Genomic DNA, 18,546 nt, shown 5'->3' on the forward strand with positions numbered 1-18,546 from the left:
CCTGACCCCAACTCCTGTTAACCACCTGCCACCGCCCCTGCTGGGGCATCGGCAGTGGAGGGCACCGGGGTGACCTCCGCCGCTGCCATGCCCACCACCTCCCCAGACTCTAGGGGAGCCCCCCCAGCTGGCGGGAAAGGCCAGGGCAAGAAGAAGGGGAAGGGACCCGCTAAAACCACCAGGCCCTGCATGGCAGGGGCCACTCCCACTGCTGCGGCCCCGCCACCGACCACGGCATCCTTCCCTGCTGCCCCCTCCACCAGCTCTGCGGGTGTCCCTCCCTCAGCCCCCAGGATGTATGCCTGGGCGGCGGCAGCCCCCCCCGCCTGCTGCCTCATCATCTCTCCCACCCACCGCCTCCGCCACCATCAATAGTGGCCAGGGACCCTTTCCCACCATGACAAGGAAGCACGGTGTCCGATGCGTCCTGGTGCCCGCCTCACCCCATGTGGAGACCTACGTGTGGGCATTGGCGAGGGTGGTGGGGCCCTCGGCCATTGTAGTGGCCTCCAAAATGTACGGGAAGGTCGTTTTCTTCTTAGCATCATAGGCTGCCGCCCAGGAGGCAGTGGAGAGGGGCCTGGCAGTGTGTGGGGGGGTGTTTGTCCCCCTAGAGCCGCTGGAGGACCTGGGCGTCAGCCTGGTCCTGACCTCTGTCCTTCCTTTTCTCCCCAATGCTGCCCTGCTACCCGCCCTTTCCACCCTGGGGAAACCTGTTTCTGTTATCAGCCCTCTCCTGTTGGGCTGCAAGGACCGTGCCCTCCGTCACATCTTTTCCTTCCGCCGGCAAGTGCAGCTTCTACTGCCATCGGCGGCGCGTGACGGAGAGGCGCTCGAGGGATCCTTCCTAGTCCCCCACCAGGGGGCCCGTTACCGGGTGTATTTCACCACGGGAGAAGCCCGGTGCTACCTCTGTCGGGGCATGTCCGGAGGGACCGCCTCTTAGCCCGGCAAGGAGGGGCACCTGGGATCCCCGAGACCCAGCAGGACATCAGCCCCGTCATTGCCGACGCCCCTGGCCACCCGATACCCAAACCTGCCCCCCCTCCTCTTCGGACCAGCACTACTCCTGCACAGGCCCAAGGGGCACCTCCCCTACAACGCCCAGACGAGTGGGAGAGCCCTGCCCTCGCTGCTGACAATCTGGCGGGGCCTATGGAGGAGGGTGTGGCAGAGATACCACCAGGCATGGGAGAGAGCCTGCCCCAGGGAGAATCCTCCCTCCCTTATGCCGCCCCACCGTTCCCCCCCAAGTCCCTGAGCCATCGTCTTTACCCCCTGACATGACCCCTACTAACCAGCCCCCAGATGATGCCATGGAGGGCTGGGCCCTAGTCCAGGGGAAGCGAGGCAAGCGGAAGGCTCGAGCTCTGCCTCATCTACCCGAAGCGGAGGCCCCCTGGAAGACCAATGCACTGATGCCAAACCTTCCACTTTGCCCACGAGTGCATCCCATCCACCAGTGTCAGCCGGGAAAGACGTGGTAGCACTGGAAGGTAGTGTCTCCCCTCCACGGGAGACCCTCCCCTCCGAGACCCTCGAGGAAGCCCCTTCTGCCTGACACTACCCGAAGCCCACGTGAATCCCGGGGTAACAGTCGTGGCGGGTGCCAGCGGGGAGAACCCCGGGGCGGTGGAAAGTGTCCTCTCCTCCATGTTTGAGGAGATCGAGGCCCTAGATCTGACCCCGGTCACCCAGGGGGAGGACGACCTTTTGCCAGCAAACCTCAATTTGGGCGACCTCACTCCACCCCTCTTTTCCCCATGCTCCCTCCCCCTAACTGCTGCTTCTGCTCCCACCTCCGAGGAGCCTCTGGACTCCTACATCGACCCAGCCGCTGATGGCACCCCGCTGATGACCACCGAGCCTGCTCAGGTGACAGCCGGCGCCACGCGGCCGGGACACGAGTCGCCAGGGGCACCCCCCATTGGTGCGGAGCAATCGACTTCCTTCCCAGGCAGGTGCCCAACAGAAGATAATCCACCTCCTGGTGCTGTGGGTGCTAAATCTACCATAGAGCCCACACCCAGTATCACTGAGAGCTCCCTCCCCACCCCCTTAACCCTCGAGCCTGATCGGGAGGTGCCACCATCCAGCTGCTTGCCTCCCAAAACCCAGAACCTTGCCTCTGCCCTGCCCCTGCCCCTACCCCTATCCAGTCTACCTCCTGTGATGTTATTGCCACCACCAGAGCTGTCTCCTTCCCTTTTCCAACTGATGACCCCCAGGGAGCGGCCTTTGTGTTTTCCTGCCCCGACCCATTAGGGGCTGCTATTTTCCCTCCACCACCCCCTATCGCCCCAGAGCTTGAGGCGGGCTTAGAAGCTCCAGCCCATCAGGCACCCCGTCGGGGGTCCGCACCCTGCTTACCCATTTTAGTGGGCCACGGGGCGGCACCAAGGGCCCACCGGGGAACAACCGGGAAACTGTAACCCCACCCCCCCATGAGCTGCGAGGAGAACTGTGGAAGTTTTTAGAGGATGTCCATAGCTCCCGCAACAAGGTACAGCTTACTGTCCAGCGATGAGGGGACTTTTTTAAAATCCTCCGGGCCATAAGGGCCGTAAAGGGACCGGGAAGCAGGGTGCCACAGCCTACTGGCGGGTCCACGTCTTCCGTGACCAATTACTCACCTATGGGACGGGTCAAGGACTGTTGCGCGGCCCGCTGGGGGATGCGAGCGTTCCTGCCAGTGAGGATCCCCCCGGCCCTCCCCATGACACTTCTCACCATCGCAACGTTGAACACCCGGGGTTGTAGGATGGCTCCCCGCAGGTCCCAGGTGCTCTCCTTCCTTTGGGAGGGAGGGTACTCTGTGGTTTTCCTGCAGGAGACCCATGTGGATCCGACCGCCAAAGACAGTTGGCGGCTGGAGTCGGGGGACAGGGTCTACTTTAGCCATTCCACAGTTTGGCAGGCTGGAGTGGTGACCCTGTTCTCCCCCAACCTTAGGTCCGAGGTGCTAGGGGTCGCTGAGGCTGTGCCGGGTCGCCTGCTGCATCTCCGGGTCCGTATGGAGGGGCTCGTGGTTAACCTCGTTAACGACTATGCCCCGACATTGGGCCTGGAGCAGCTGCAATTCTATCAGCAGGCGTCCGCCTTCCTCGGCACCTTAGATTCACATGAGTGCCTGGTCCTGGGAGGGGATTTTAATACCACCCTCAAGGAGCGGGACTGCTCGGGGACCGAGCAGAGCCCGGCCGCCGCGGACACCCTCCGGGAGATAGTCGAACATCACTCCCTGGCATCTGGCATGATCACCACCCGGATGACACTTCCATGTTCACCTTTGTCCAGGTGGAAGCCCGTCGGTCGAGCCACTCCCGGTTGGATCGCATTTAATTTATCACGCTTCCATCTCTCACGAGCCCACTCCTCCAGCATTCGGCTGGCCCCATTTTCTGACCATCACCTAGCCACCGTGACAGCCTCCCTCCGTGTGGAAAGGCCGGGGCCAGCCTACTGGCATTTTAACAACAGCCTGTTGGAAGATGAGGGCTTCTTGACGTCCTTCCAGGAATTCTGGCTGGCCTGGCGAGGTCAGTTGCGTGCCTTTCCCTCGGCGCGGCGATGGTGGGACCTGGGGAAGGTGCGCGCCTGGCTTTTCTGCCGCGACTACACCTGAGGCACCAGCCGATGGAGAAATGCGGCAATAGAGCAGTTGGAACGGGAGGTCTTAGAGCTGGAGAGGCGTCTGGCCGCCAGCCCCGAGGACCCGCTCCTCTGCGGAGCGTGCCGGGAGAAGCAGGAGGAGCTCCGGGCCCTCGAGGACCATCGAGCCGGGGCGCCTTTGTTCGATCCCACATCCGCCTCCTTCGAGAGATGGATTACGGCTCCTGCTTCTTCTATGCCCTGGAGAAAACGAGCGGGGGCCAAAAAACACGTCACCTACCTCCTGGCAGAAGACTGCACCCCCCTCACGGAACCGGCGGAGATGTGCGGGAGAGCCAGAGCCTGGACCGAGTCTCTGCAGAGCAGGGTCCTCCCTCTTTCGTGCACGTGAGCTGTGCTCGCCTTATTGCCGAAGAAGGGGGACCTCCGCGATTTATGAAATTGGCGTCCCCTCTCGCTCCTCAGCACGGACTACAAAATCGTAGCGAAAGCAAACTCGTTGCGGCTAGGGTCTGTGCTGGCAGACGTGATCCGACCAGACCAGACCTACACTGTCCCAGACCGCAGTATCTTTGATAACCTATTTCTGGTTCGGGACCTTTTGGAATTCGGGTGTAGAGATGGTCCGTCGTTCGCCCTCCTGTCCCTAGATCAGGAGAAGTCGTTCGATAGGGTGGACCACGGGTACCTCCTGAGCACTCTGCAGGCGTTTGGCTTCAGACCCCAGTTTGTGGGTTTTCTCTGGGTGCTGTACGCTTGTGCAGAGTGTCTGGTTAAGCTCAACTGGACCCTGACCGAACCGGTCAGCTTCGGGCCAGGAGTACGGTAGGGGTGCCCCCTCTCGGGCCAGCTATACGCTCTGGCTATCGAGCCCTTCCTCTGTCTCCTCCGCAGGAGGTTGACCGGGTTGGTGCTGCGGGAGCCGGAGCTGCGGCTGGTCCTGTTGGCGTACGCTGATGACGTGCTCCTCGTGGTCCAGGACCCGGGCGACGTGGCGTGGGTGGAGGCTTGCCAGGCCATCTATTCAGCAGCCTCCTCCGCCCGAGTCAAATGGGTCAAGAGCTCTGGCTTGGCGGTAGGAGACTGGCGGCAGGCGAGCTCCCTCCCACCCGCACTTCAGACCGTCCGGTGGAGCGCAGGTCCGCTGCTCTACCTCGGCGTTTACCTTTCTGCCACGCATCCCTCTCTGCTGGAGAACTGAGAAAATTTAGAGGGCGGGGTGACAGAGCGGCTCCGGAAATGGACGGGACTACTCTGATGTCTCTCCCTCTGAGGGAAAGTGCTGGTGCTTAATCAACTAGTCCTGTCTATGCTCTGGTACCGGCTCAACACCCTGGTCCTGGCTGCGGGTTTCCTGACCAACCTCGAAACATCGATTCTGGGGTTCTTTTGGTGAGGAATGCACTGGGCCCCTGTAGGGGTTCTTCAGGCGCTGTCCTCCTTCCTTCGGGGTAGATGAAGTGTCTGCATACTCAGGTCCGCATCTTCTGCCTCCAGGCCCTACAGAGGCTCCTCTATGGTGCAGGCAGTTCGGTGTGGAGCATACTGGCACACGCCACCCTGCGCCGCATCCGAGGGCTCCGATACGACCGGCAGCTCTTTTATCTCCGTCTGGGAGGTCTTCCGCGAGACCTCTCCGGGCTGCCGGTCTTCTACCAGGACCTCCTCTGGACTAGGAAACTGTTTTTAATGACCAGGTCCGTGGCGGCCACCGAGGGGGCAGATCTCCTCGCAGAGCCCCTACACAACACCCAGTTCCGTGTGCAGGTGGCGGAGTCCCGGTCGGTGCGCCAGAGCTTGATCCTGGCAGAAGTCACGAGAGTCGGAGACCTCCTGAACTAAGACCGGGGAGACTGGCTGGACCCCCTGATGCTTGCTCAGCACATGGGGCTCTCCAGACCTCAGTATTCCCCGGCGCGTACTTCAGGAGGTGATGGCTGCTTTGCCGCCCACTGCTCGAGCTTACCTCGACCGGGTCCTGCTCAAGGGCAGGCGCGCCCACTCTCTTCCCCAGGCCCGCCAGACCTTTTAATTGGACCCCTGCCCCGCAGACCCAATCGATCCCCTCACCCCTTTACTGCGAGCCGGCTGTATGAACTGCAGCCGGTATGCTTCCAAACCGTGCCAAGGAAACATCTATACAAGCTCGTGCTCTACACCCTTCAGGCCCTCACCCTAGTGTCCTGCCCTGACACAAAGTGGCAAGACCTTCTGCCACCTCTGGAGGGTGAGCAGCCCCAGTGGGCCAGCCTATATTCCACCTTGGTTCCGAGGCCCGTCGGGGACATCAGTTGGCGGCTCCTTCATGGAGCTGTGAGCACGGGCACGTACTTGGCGCGTTTCAACCCAATCCCAGATACTTGTCCCTTTTGTGGTGTGAGGGAAACCCTGGCACACGTATATTTGGAGTGCGCCAGGCTGCAGCCCCTGTTCCGGCTCCTCACAAATCTTTTATTACGTTTCTGGTTGCATTTTTACCCTCACTTTTTTATTTATGCACTCCCCATTCGTGGCCTCACAAAGTTGCGGGATCTCCTAGTTAACCTCCTCCTGGCCCTGGCTAAAACGGCCATCTATAAAACCAGAGAGAGGAGGTTGGCCAATGGAGTTTCCTGTGACTGTGGGGCCGTTTTCCGATCCTCGGTCCGTTCACGTATCTAAGCGGAGTTCCTCTGAGCGGTGTCCACCGACTCTCTTGATGCTTTTGAGGAGTGGTGGGCACTGTCCGAGGTTCTCTGCTTGGTGTCCCCGTCCGGTTTCCTTTGTTTGACCCTTTGATGGAGAGAGAGTAAGGGGCCCCAGCCATTGCTGCTGCAAACACCACCACCTTAGAAGGGTTCTTTCACACGTGGGTGCACGTGCCCCGCCCCCGGATTGTCCACCCCACAGCCTGTCCCTCTTGTTGGGTGCTTTCAGAGGAGGGAATTGTTGGTGACACTGGGCGTGGCACCAGGTAACTCGAGGGGGTGACAGACCTTGAGAGTCGATGAAGCCCCCTCGCTCTGGGCCACCAGGTAAGTCGCAAGGGTGGAAGACCACGAGAGGGAAGGAAGCCCCCCACTCTGGGCCCAGGCTGGATGAATGCACTATAAGGTGGGTAGAAAGTTGGCTAGATTGTCGGGCTCAACGGCTCCGTGTCTAGATGGCAGCCGGTGTCAAGTGGAGTGCCCCAGGGGTCGGTCCTGGGGCCGGTTTTGTTCAATATCTTCATAAATGATCTGGAGGATGGTGTGGATTGCACCCTCAGCAAATTTGCGGATGATACTAAACTAGGAGGAGTGGTAGATACGCTAGAGGGCAGGAATAGGATACAGAGGGACCTAGACAAATTGGAGGATTGGGCCAAAAGAAATCTGATGAGGTTCAATAAGGATAAGTGCAGGGTCCTGCACTTAGGACGGAAGAACCCAATGCACAGCTACAGACTAGGGACCGAATGGCTAGGCAGCAGTTCTGCGGAAAAGGACCTAGGGGTGACAGTGGACAAGAAGCTGGATATGAGTCAGCAGTGTGCCCTTGTTGCCAAGAAGGCCAGTGGCATTTTGGGATGTATAAGTAGGGGCATAGCGAGCAGATCGAGGGACGTGATCGTTCCCCTCTATTCGACACTAGTGAGACCTCATCTGGAGTCCTATGTCCAGTTTTGGGCCCCACACTACAAGAAGGATGTGGATAAATTGGAGAGAGTCCAGCGAAGGACAACAAAAATGATTAGGGGTCTGGAACACGACTTATGAGGAGAGGCTGAGGGAACTGGGATTGTTTAGTCTGCAGAAGAGAAGAATGAGGGGGGATTTGATAGCTGCTTTCAACTACCTGAGAGGTGGTTCCAGAGAGGATGGTTCTAGACTATTCTCAGTGGTAGAAGAGGACAGGATAAGGAGTAATGGTCTCAAGTTGCAGTGGGGGAGGTTTAGGTTGAATATTAGGAAAAACTTTTTCGCTAGGAGGGTGGTGAAACACTGGAATGCGTTACCTAGGGAGGTGGTAGAATCTCCTTCCTTAGAAGTTTTTAAGGTCAGGCTTGACAAAGCCCTGGCTGGGATGATTTAATTGGGGATTGGTCCTGCTTTGAGCAGGGGGTTGGACTGGATGGCCTCCTGAGGTCCCTTCCAACCCTGATATTCTATGATTGAAGCCTGCATATTGGTGTAAGTAACAGATGATGTGAAGGCAGCAGATTTCATTGTAGTAGAAATGGCAGCAGCATCATGGACAGACACCATTGAGGCAAATCTCTTATAGCCTCTGTGAAAGCTACCAGCTACTCTGTTCTGCAACTGATGGATGCTGCCTCCTTGATTCCCAATAATTATATGCATAGTTATTAAAACGTTCCTGTTTCTTCCCTGGTGAGAAAATCTGAGCTTAAAAATGAAATACCAATTCTGGGGCCCTGGAACTATTTACATAGTTCATAAACTAGTTCTGAAACATAGATCAGTTGGCGATAAAATAGATATATGCACTGAAAAAACAGCCTGCCCAGAGCTTTTCATTTCCTTTTCGCCCCCACCTTGGGTCAAAATTTGACCTCCTGCAAGAACCATTCAACTCTACTGACTTCAAAGGGAAACAGATTTACTTCACTGAAGTTGCATGTGTGTGACTGAGGGCAAAACTTGACTTACGTGAATTTGTAATTCTCATGAAAATTGTCTGATGGACAGCCCTGGGGACTTGTAGTGCCCAGGGAGCAGCAGCTTAAACTTCCCCACCAATGTGTCTCAACCCGCACGTGGAGTGTTGTTTAGTCTTCATGTTCATTCCTTCCTTAGTTTATGTGTTGAGGCTGCTAACCAGCATGCCAAATGAGACAATATTTTGCGTGTGTGTGACATAGACATGAGTCACTCCAAACTGAATGGAGACTATCAATTAATTTTACACAGATCACCACAGCAATTAAAAGGTAATGACTTTTGATCACTACCGAACTGGTCAGGTTCATATTCCAGTATCCAGTTTTCTCAGCCACTTAATTCTCCAGAGTTCTTCAGATCTAAAGATGATTCATTTTCTGCATATTCAAAAGCATTTTGTCTCTTGTATTTCTGGAATGCTCTCTGAAAGAAATGCTACTTTGGTGAAGTGGTGCAATTAATTGAAATTGACTTACACGCACATTATATAGACAGGATTTCCCTTCCAGCTACTGCTCATTTTAAAAGTTACAGTGTTTATAGCTTAGACATTAAAAATATGTTAAATTAGCAGCTAACTTTAAGTTGATCTTTTAAAACCTTTCTCCATACATATCATTTCATTTACAGCTGTGAATTTGTAAAATATGTCTGCTGATGTCTTGAAGCTTTGCAAGGAGCAAATAATTTCTGGGGACAGAGTTTCTGGTAGCCAAAAAATGGGTTAAGCTGCTCAAAGTGACTTGGATATAGTAAAATTCCTGTTATAGTGAAATAGAATGAAATCCCAAATTGTTTCAATGGATTATATTGTACAAACTAATTCTGGTATTAATGAAGATCTGTATATAGTGAAGTTACCCTGCTAAATATTGTCTTCACTCTGGATCTATTCATATTATGGCTCAAACCAAATTAAAGCCCATGTTTAACATGGCTTCAGTAAGATTCTAACTAAATTGGTTTTTAACATGTTTGGGCAACCAGTGAAAATCATTGCATATTTGAATCATGTTTAAAAAACATGTTCTAGCAGAGAACCCACCATACACTGAAAAATGGGTTCCAACTCACTCCTGAATAGCTTAGTCTGAGCCATGCTATCTGGCCAGACTCTGGTAGAAATCATTTTATCTGGATCTGAGTGTGAACAGTGTTTCCAAACTCATTTTAAAGGACAGTAGAGTGGGCCAAAATCTGGGTCCTTATGTAATATACTGTTCTTTTGTATAGCCTCTCACCATCCTGGGAATAATTACTTCCAGTATTTCCTAAGCAAAACAGAACAAGTGTAAGAACTGCTGGAAACAGCAGACACCCCTCTTTACATTGCTTTTTGACTGATCTTGTCTTCGTTTAATAGACCATGTTTTCACAAGCATTTCAAAATATTTCTCATCACTTGCCCTCAGAACTTGATCCAGTGACCTGAGAATCAAGCAAATGTCATGTGGTCGCCACTAATTAGTGGATCGAGAGAGCTTCTTTGTCTGGCCTTTCAACCTTCCACAGGCAGCAGCAACAGCTGTCATACGTATCATGCAAAGAAAACGAGCCTTTACCACATTTTTTTCCATGGTGTAAACAGTAGAACAAGCCCAGCTGAGATTAGAGATGAATATGCAGGTTAGGAAGAAATTAACCTACAATGTACTGTTCACATTTATTTCTCTTCTGTTGTAGAAGGCATACTACTTCTGTCATGAGGAACATATTGTACATATGTGTGGCAGTTACTATGCAACATTGTATGAGAGAGAGAAACAAAATCCCTGTATCTGTTCTGTTTATGTTTTCATTGCCATTTTGTTTTCTTCTCCCTTCAGTGAAATAATTTCTATAAGGGATTATTATTGTATAATAAAAGCTAAAGATTAAAAAAAAATCCAAAGCTTAATTGCCTTTAAATGTGTTTGCTGAACAAACTTATTAGTAGAGCATTTAGTCAGAGTCCTCATTAATCAATGTTGTACTCCAGTGTCTCCTGAGTCTTCTGGATTTTGGGGGATCAGCTACTGTAATTAAAGGAATGAAATACATCATGGTCACAAAATTAATGTGTTAGATGACTGAATGTTTTGAGTGGATGAAATTAATCTCTTTTTAATTAATATTTTTACAGGTCTTTAAGATAGAGGTGCTGATGAGTGGAAGAAAACATTTTGTCGAAAAGAGGTATAGTGAATTTCATGCCCTCCATAAAAAGGTAAATTATCTCTCTCCTTTCTAGGTGTGTAACTTAGTTGATATAACTTCAGGTTACCTTAGTTGATGTTTGTTTCATTTCTTTTGAAGGTGTCTGTTAGGGTTCCCTCCCCACTCTGAACTCTTTCTCCTTGCTGAGAAACACGACAGGATGGAATTCTTGATCCGGTCCTTCCTGCATTAAAAATGCTCCCACAACACGCTTGGATGCATCTGTGGTTACCAGGAACGGATTGTCAAAATCTGGGGCCCTTAGCACAGGGTCAGACATGAGTGTCGCTTAAAGCTGGTTAAAGGCCTTCTGACACTCTTCAGTCCACTGAACTGCATTTGGCTGTTTCTTTTTGGTTAGGTCTGTCAGTGGGGTGGCAATTTGGCTGTATTGTGGTACAAATCGCCTGTAATATCCAGCCAAGCCTAAGAAGGATTGGACCTGTTTCTTTGACTTTGGGACAGGCCACTTTTGGATAGCATCCACTTTGGCCTGTACGGGGTTGATAGTTCCTTGACCCACCTGATGTCCAAGGTACGTCACTCTGTTTAGGCCTATTTGACACTTCTTAGCCTTAACAGTTAGTCTTGCCTCTTTTGTGCGCTCAAAGACTTTTCGTAGATGTTCCAGGTGTTCTGCCCAGGAATCCGAAAATACGGCCACGTCGTCAAGGTAGGCGACTGCATATTCTCCCAATCCCACGAGGAGACCATCTACAAGTTTTTGGAAGGTGGTGGGTGCATTTCGCAGCCCGAAAGGGAGCACATTAAATTCATACAGCCCGAGATGTGTGGTGAAGGCTGATCTTTCCTTGGCAGATTCATCTAGCGGTACCTGCCAGTACCCCTTGGTTAAGTCCAAGGTAGAGATGAATTGGGCCCATCCCAGTTTCTCCAATAGTTCATCTGTGCGTGGCATTGGATAGTTGTCTGGGCGAGTTACAGCATTTAGCTTACGGTAGTACATGCAAAAACGTATCTCCCCATCTGGTTTGGGAACTAGAACCACTGGAGATGCCCATGCACTGCCAGAGGGGCGGATTACACCCATCTGTAGCATATCCTGGATCTCCCGTTGTATAGCAGTTTTAGCTTGAGGAGACACCCGATAAGGTTCGGCTCTAATTGGGTGAGCGTTACCTGTGTCAATGGAGTGGTATGCCCGTTCAGTCAGTCCTGGGGTGGCTGAGAACGTCAGCACATAGCTAGTCCACAGCTCCTTGATCTGCTGTCGCTGCATACACCCAAGGGTCATGGAGAGGTTCACCTCTTTCACGCCACCATCACTTTTCCCTTCAGAGTAGACACCTTCAGACCACTCAGCATCATAGAATATCAGGGTTGGAAGGGACCTCAGGAAGTCATCTAGTCCAACCCCCTGCTCAAAGCAGGACCAATCCCCAATTTTTGCCCCAAATCCCTAAATGGCCCCCTCCAGGATTGAACTCACAACCCTGGGTTTAGCAGGCCAATGCTCAAACCACTGAGCTGTTGCTCCCCCTCATCTCCTCCCTGGGCTGTAAACTGACAAACCTTTAATTCTCTGGAATGAAAGGGCTTTAGAGAATTAATATGGTACACCTTAGGCTTTTGGTTTGAGGTGGGGAATGCTATGAGATAATTAACAGCTCCCAGATGCTCTTGGACCATGAATGGACCTTCCCACGACGCTTCCATTTTATGGGCCTGGAGCGCCTTCAAGACCATGACCTGATCTTGGAAGGATCGCTCTCTGGCATGTTTATCATACCAGGTTTTTTGCTCTTTTTGAGCATCTTTTAGGTTTTCTTTAGCAAGAACTAAAGAAGTTCGGAGGGTGTTTTGTAGGTTGGTTACAAAGTCCAGAATGTTAGTTCCTGGAGAAGGTGTAAACCCCTCCCATTGCTGCTTCACCAACTGTAATGGCCCCTTAACCTTGCAGCCATATAGAAGTTCAAATGGTGAAAACCCTAAGCTGGGATGTGGTACAGCTCTGTAGGCAAAAAGCAACTGCTGCAACACTAGGTCCCAATCATTGGAGTGCTCATTTACGAATTTACATATCATGCCCCCCAAAGTTCCATTAAACTTCTCCACCAGATTTTTTGTTTCATGGGGTAAGAGTTGGCAACCAAGTGATTCACCCCGTGAACTTCCCAAAGGCTTTCCATAGTTCCTGCCAGAAAATTAGTTCCTGCGTCTGTAAGGATGTCGGAGGGCCAACATACTCTGGCAAGAATGTCTGTTAGTGCCTGGCACACACTTTTAGCCGTGGTGTTGCTAAGAGCTATTGCTTCTGGCCATCGGGTGGCAAAATCCATGAAAGTCAGGTCATACTGCTTTCCTCTGGGTGTCTTTTTTGGAAAAGGACCCAGAATATCCACAGCTACTCACTGAAATGGAACCTTGATGATGGGGAGTGGCTGGAGAGGGTCTTTGACCTGTCTTGGGGTTTTCCTACTCTTTGGCACACCTCACAAAACCAGACGTAGGTAGAAACATCCTTTCCCATTCCCTCCCAGTGGAATGACTTTCCCAAATGGTCTTTGGTTCAGTTCACCCCAGTTTGGCCACTAGGATGATCGTGGGCTAAGCTTAAGAGCTTTACCCGGTACTTAGTTGGAACTACCGACTGTCTTTGAGAATGCCAATCTTCCTGGTGTCCACCAGAAAGAGTTTCCTTGTATAAAAGACCTCTTTCTACAACAAACCTGGATCAATTAGAAGTCCTGAGAGGTGGTGGGTTGCTCCGTGCTGCTGTCCAAGCTCTCTGGAGGCTTTCATCTGCTTCCTGTTCGGTCTGGAACTGTTCCCTTGATGCTGGAGACATCAGTTCCTCATTGGATTGTGGACCTGGGCTTGGTCCCTCTGGAAGCGATGCAGGTGATGGGGCTGTTTCTGGTGACTGTGAACCGCTCTCCGCTGGTGCACTATGTTGGGGTTCAGGCTCCGGCTGAGTCTCTTGTGTAAGGTTATCTGCTGCTGCCAGTGCAGGTTCGGTGGGGCCCTCTGGTGTTGGGGTTGCAAGCACTAGATTCAGTGCTGGCAATGGTTCTGGTGCTGGTTGTTCCGCCAGTTCCGGTTCTGGGACTGGCTCTGTCTGGGTCTCTAGGACTGGATCCACTACTGCTGTCGCAGACGTTGGCATGGGGTCCAGTTCCATCATCTCTGCCTGGGCCCTGGTAGAAGTCTCTGGAACAGAGCTAGGTGTGACAGCTTGCTTAGCTTGGCTGCAGGTGACCATTCCCACCCTCTTGGCTAGCTTCACATGACTGGCCAAGTCTTCCCCCGGCAGCATGGGAATGGGATAATCATCATAGATTGCAAAAGTCCACGTTCCTGACCAGCTCTTGTACTGGACAGGCAACTTGGCTGTAGGCAAATTGAAAGAGTTTAACTTGAAGGGTTGAATCATCAGTTGGACCTCTGGGTCGATGAATGTGGGGTCCACTAAGGATTGGTGGATAGCCACACTTGTGCTCTGGTGTCTCTCCACGTTGTAACTTTCTTCCCGCCCACACTCACAGTTTCCCTCCGCTCTGAGGGTATCTGTGAGGCATCTGGGCCTGAGGATCTTTGGTGGGACTCTGGTGCAATGAACTGTAATCTGTTGGGGTTCTTGGGGCAGTTGGCCTTTACATGGCCCAACTCGTTACATTTAAGACATCGCACAACTGACTGGTCACTGGGGCGAGGTGAGTTGCTGGAGAACAGTGTGGTGGGACGATAAGGTGTCTGGAGTTTTCCTTGGGGTGTAGTTGGGGCCTTGGGCTGCCCCCAGTAGTAGGGTGTGGTCTGAGGGTGTCCCTTCTGGTATCTGCTCAAACTGCGACCAGGGTTGTTCCTTTCTCCTCCCTCCACCCATTTTGTTCTGGTTTGCCGCGCCTCTCTGGCAGTCTGGCACTGCTCGTATTGCTGAGCATAAGAAGCAAGATTTTCTGCTGAGTCCATTTTCTTACCCATAAACACTGTTTATATCGTCATCGGACATATTCAGGAATTGTTCCTGAGCCATCAAATCACACACTCCTTCAAAGCCAGTGACACCCCTTCCTTTGACCCATTTAGCTAACAGATCCTTTATCTGGTTTACATAAGCCACATTACTTAGTCCAGGCCCTCTCTTAAGGGTTTGAAATTTTACTCTGTAAGTTTCAGGTGTAACTTGAAATTGTTTTAAAACCAAATCCTTGAATTTATCTTAGTCAGAAGCCTCCTCAACAGGCATCTTGTTGAATATGTCCAGAGCTCTTCCAGTCAATTTTGCGACCAATGTCATCTTATGAGCATCAGGAATTTTATGGAGTGTGCACAGTTTCAGTTTCTCAAAGGTGAGAAAATATTCAGCAATATCACTGGATTCATCATACTATGGACATAGTCGCTCCCATTTGTGGAATGTTGGGGAAGGAATGTTAGGGTTATTCGGTAATTCTGCTGAGCCCTTGCCTTCTTTATCTCCAGTGCATGCTTCCTCTCTTTTTCCCTCTCCTCCATTTCTTTTTCTTTTGCCTCCATGGCTCTCGTGTGGGCAGCCTCTTGGGCAGCCTCCTCTGTCTTTTCCCTGGCTTTTTCTCTGGCCATTTCTGCCTCCCTAGCAACTTTTTCTTTGGCTGCATGTGAATCAATCTTTATCTGTCCGAGTTCTTCCAGTCTTTCATGTTCCTTCTGTCTTTCCTCAGCTTCAGATCTGGCTAATTCCAGTTTCTGTTGGACATTGCTTTCTGTCATTCTAGCCTCTCTGTGTTCAACCTAGCTATACCTGAGAGTTAGAAAGAAAAAAAAATCTGCTTGTGAATTCCCAGTTCGCTGTGCTGTAACCTGATATCTTTGCCTCTGATAGCTGTTCCCAGCCTACAGAAAAATCCTTTTGTTAAAAAACTACCACCTCTGCCGCCAGGCAAAGAGACAGAAAAAGCTCTAGCTGCTTTCAGTTAAAAAACAAACAAACCTCTTCAGGTCTGTGCTTTTGGTTCAAAATGATCTCTGGTTCAAAATGATCCCACCGCTCTGCCACCATGTCAGGGTTCCCTCCCCACCCTTAACTCTAGGGTACAGATGTGGGGACCCACATGAAAGACCGCCTAAGCTTATTTTTGCCAGCTTAGGTTAAAAACTTTCCCAAGGCACAAATTTCGCCTTGTCCTTGAGCAGTATGCTGCCACCACCAAGAGATTTAGACAAAGAATAGGGAAAGGACCACTTGGAGTTCCTATTTCCCCAAAATATCCCCCCAAGCCCTTACACCCCCTTTCCTGGGGAGGCTTGAGAATAAACAAGATGAGTACAAACCAGCCTTGGATTTTTAAGACCCAAAAAACCCAATCAGATTCTTTAAAAAACCAGAACTTTATTAGAAGAACAAAAAAAGATAAGAGAACAACTCTGTAAGATCAGAATGGAAGATAATCTTACAGGCAGTCAGATTCAAAACATAGAGAATCCCCCTAGGCAAAACCTTAAGTTACAAAAAGACACAAAAACAGGAATACACATTTCCTCCAGCACAGCTAATTTCACAAGCCAAACCAAAGAAAATCTAATGCATTTTCTAGCTAGATTACTTACTAACTTTACAGGAGTTGGAGGGCTTGCATTCTTGATCTGTTCCTGGCAAAGGTATCACACAGAGAGACAAAAGCCTTTTCCCCCTCCAGATTTGAAAGTATCTTGTCCCCTCCTTGGTCATTTTGGGTCAGGTGCCAGCCAGGTTACCTGAGCTTCTTAATCCTTTACAGGTAGAAGGACTTTGCCTCTGGCCAGGAGGGATTTTATAGCACTGTATACAGAAAGTGGTTTCCCTTCCCTTTATTTTTATGACAGCGTCACTGGTAATGTCCTATCTTAACTGTACTCCTTTTCTTTTTAGTCTCTAAGGTGCCACAAGTACTCCTTTTCTTTTTGCGAATACAGACTAACACGGCTGTTACTCTGAAACCTATCTTAACTGTGTGCATTGCACGTCATCTCTCATAAAAGAGATGTCAGTATATTCCATATGTTTTGTTAAGGGAGAGGGAGGTTTCTCAGATTATTCATGCTTTCCTTTCTTTTTGGTTCTTTTGTACTGCCATATTGTTGTTAAACATCAGTAGAACCTTATGTCGGTAGATTTATTCTTGTAAAAGCATGAAATAATGCATATTTCTGTAGAAAAGGAATCTTTTGGAGGAGATCATTTATATCTAGTCAAGCATGCAATTTGTTAACGTTAGAGAGTTGGGTGGCCAAACTCCTGTATGTTGAGTTGAACATGTGGCTCATATGTACCCACAAAGTTAGAGAAGAAAAAGGCCTACTGTATTGTTGCAATATTGAATTTATCCAATACTAAATGAATACTAAGTTTGTTCTTTTCCAAAGGCTAAGAATAGTCATCTCATTTATATGTATGAGATAATACATTTTACTCACTAATTTCCCAACTTGAAATCCATTACTCTTTTTGAGTTGCTTAGAAGGGTGTTAAAGGAGAATGTGATTGTCCCCCATCCAATAGTTGGAGCTGGATGCTTCTATTTAAAATTTCTGTTCTGAAAGGCAAACGTCTTATTCCATAAGTTTCTTCTGAAACAAGAAGTCTGGAAAAGAAGCAGTTCACTGAAGGTGACAGAAAAGTGGAATGCGCCTGCTGAGCTCCTGTTTACTAGAGAGCCCTATAGGAATAAGAATATGATTTGTTGTGTAGATTTTGCACAGTAGTTACTATGTGCATGCATTTCTTAACTTTTTTCTCCTTGGTAGATAGCCTCATTGTGCAACTAGCTGCCATTTAAAATTTTTCAGTTACATTTTCTTTTCAATCCATATTTATCTCCCATATTCATTTGGGGCCTATTTTTCCCCTTGTGCTCATGCTGATTATACCTATCAAAATCAATCACACTACTCACTGAGGCTCCAGTCCTGCAAAAAATCTATATATATTCACAAGCTTAACTTTACACACACTGGAGTGGTCCCATGCCTTACATTTGTGAGTAATGTGTTTCAGGATCAGGTAGTTAGTAAGAAGAAAAGGAGTACTTGTGGCACCTTAGAGACTAACCAATTTATTAGAGCATAAGCTTTCGTGAGCTACAGCTCACTTCATCAGATGCATATCGTTTCCATATGGAAACGATATGCATCTGATGAAGTGAGCTGTAGCTCACGAAAGCTTATGCTCTAATAAATTGGTTAGTCTCTAAGGTGCCACAAGTACTCCTTTTCTTTTTGCGAATACAGACTAACACGGCTGTTACTCTGAAACCTGTAGTTAGTAAGGTACTGCTCAGTGTGGGTAATGGTGGCAGAATCAAGCTGTTGATGTGTAAGGAGTACTCTGCTAAATATAGTCATAACTGTCCTCCAGTTCTGGTTATCTAACTTCAATGTAACTTCTGTAGTTGCCCATTTATTCCCTGCACAATTTAGTTCCTCCCTACTTCTCTGTTTTTGACATCTTTTCACTTACCCATTGCCCTCTTTGCTCTGCTCAAAACTTAGGAATAACTGCAGCATTTATGTCTGTGTTCTGTTCTCAACTGCTTTCTTTCACATGTCCCCCTATGCCTGGATTTGGCATGCTGTGCCTCTACCCTCTTTTCTTCATAGTCTTCCTTAAAACACACTACTTCCAGGACGTCTGTAAATGGTCGTCCTTTTGTCACTCCCCAGAAGTGCTAGCAAAAGAAATAAACCTCCAAACCAGACACTATAATAAGACATGTTCTAGACTTCACTGCTAACAATTACTTGCTTTTCCTATCCCTGGTGTGCTCATTGCCTGTTTAGATTGTACTGTGAGGTCTTCAGGGCAGCAGCCTTGTTTCTGTATTCATTTCCTTTACAGAGTTAAAGCACACAACATACTTTTTATAGCAAGTTCTCCTTCCTCCACCACTTTTCCAGAAACCTTGGTGGAAATCTTGATCTCCTTTGGCAATAACACACTAGATGGTTTCTCAGCTAGTTTTTTCTCTTCTGTTCATAATAGAGGAATATTGGTGTCTCAAATTGGTGTACTAAATGAGTGCATTTGCCTTTTCTATACTGACACCAACAGACCGTGAACCCTTTGGCAGAGAAAGCTCAGTCAATACAGATTCTGTGGATTCTACTCTTCTTAAATATC

General features: G+C 49.8%; 1 protein-coding gene across 3 annotated transcripts in view; it reads left to right on the forward strand.

Moving 5' to 3' along the window:
* Nucleotides 1-18,546, forward strand: part of SNX24 (sorting nexin 24) — a 149,577-nt gene that overhangs the window by 72,610 nt on the left and 58,421 nt on the right. For 2 of the 3 annotated variants that reach the window (XM_084627712.1, XM_084627711.1), the window contains exon 2: nt 10,378-10,461. The exons of the other annotated variant lie outside the window; for it this stretch is intronic. In XM_084627712.1, coding sequence (XP_084483838.1) covers nt 10,378-10,461 — 84 coding nt within the window. The remainder of the gene's footprint in view (nt 1-10,377; nt 10,462-18,546) is intronic. 3 annotated transcript variants of the gene reach the window in all.

This window comes from Lepidochelys olivacea, assembly GCF_965140295.1.
Source record: "Lepidochelys olivacea isolate rLepOli2 genome assembly, chromosome: 5".
Taxonomy (NCBI): domain Eukaryota; kingdom Metazoa; phylum Chordata; order Testudines; family Cheloniidae; genus Lepidochelys; species Lepidochelys olivacea.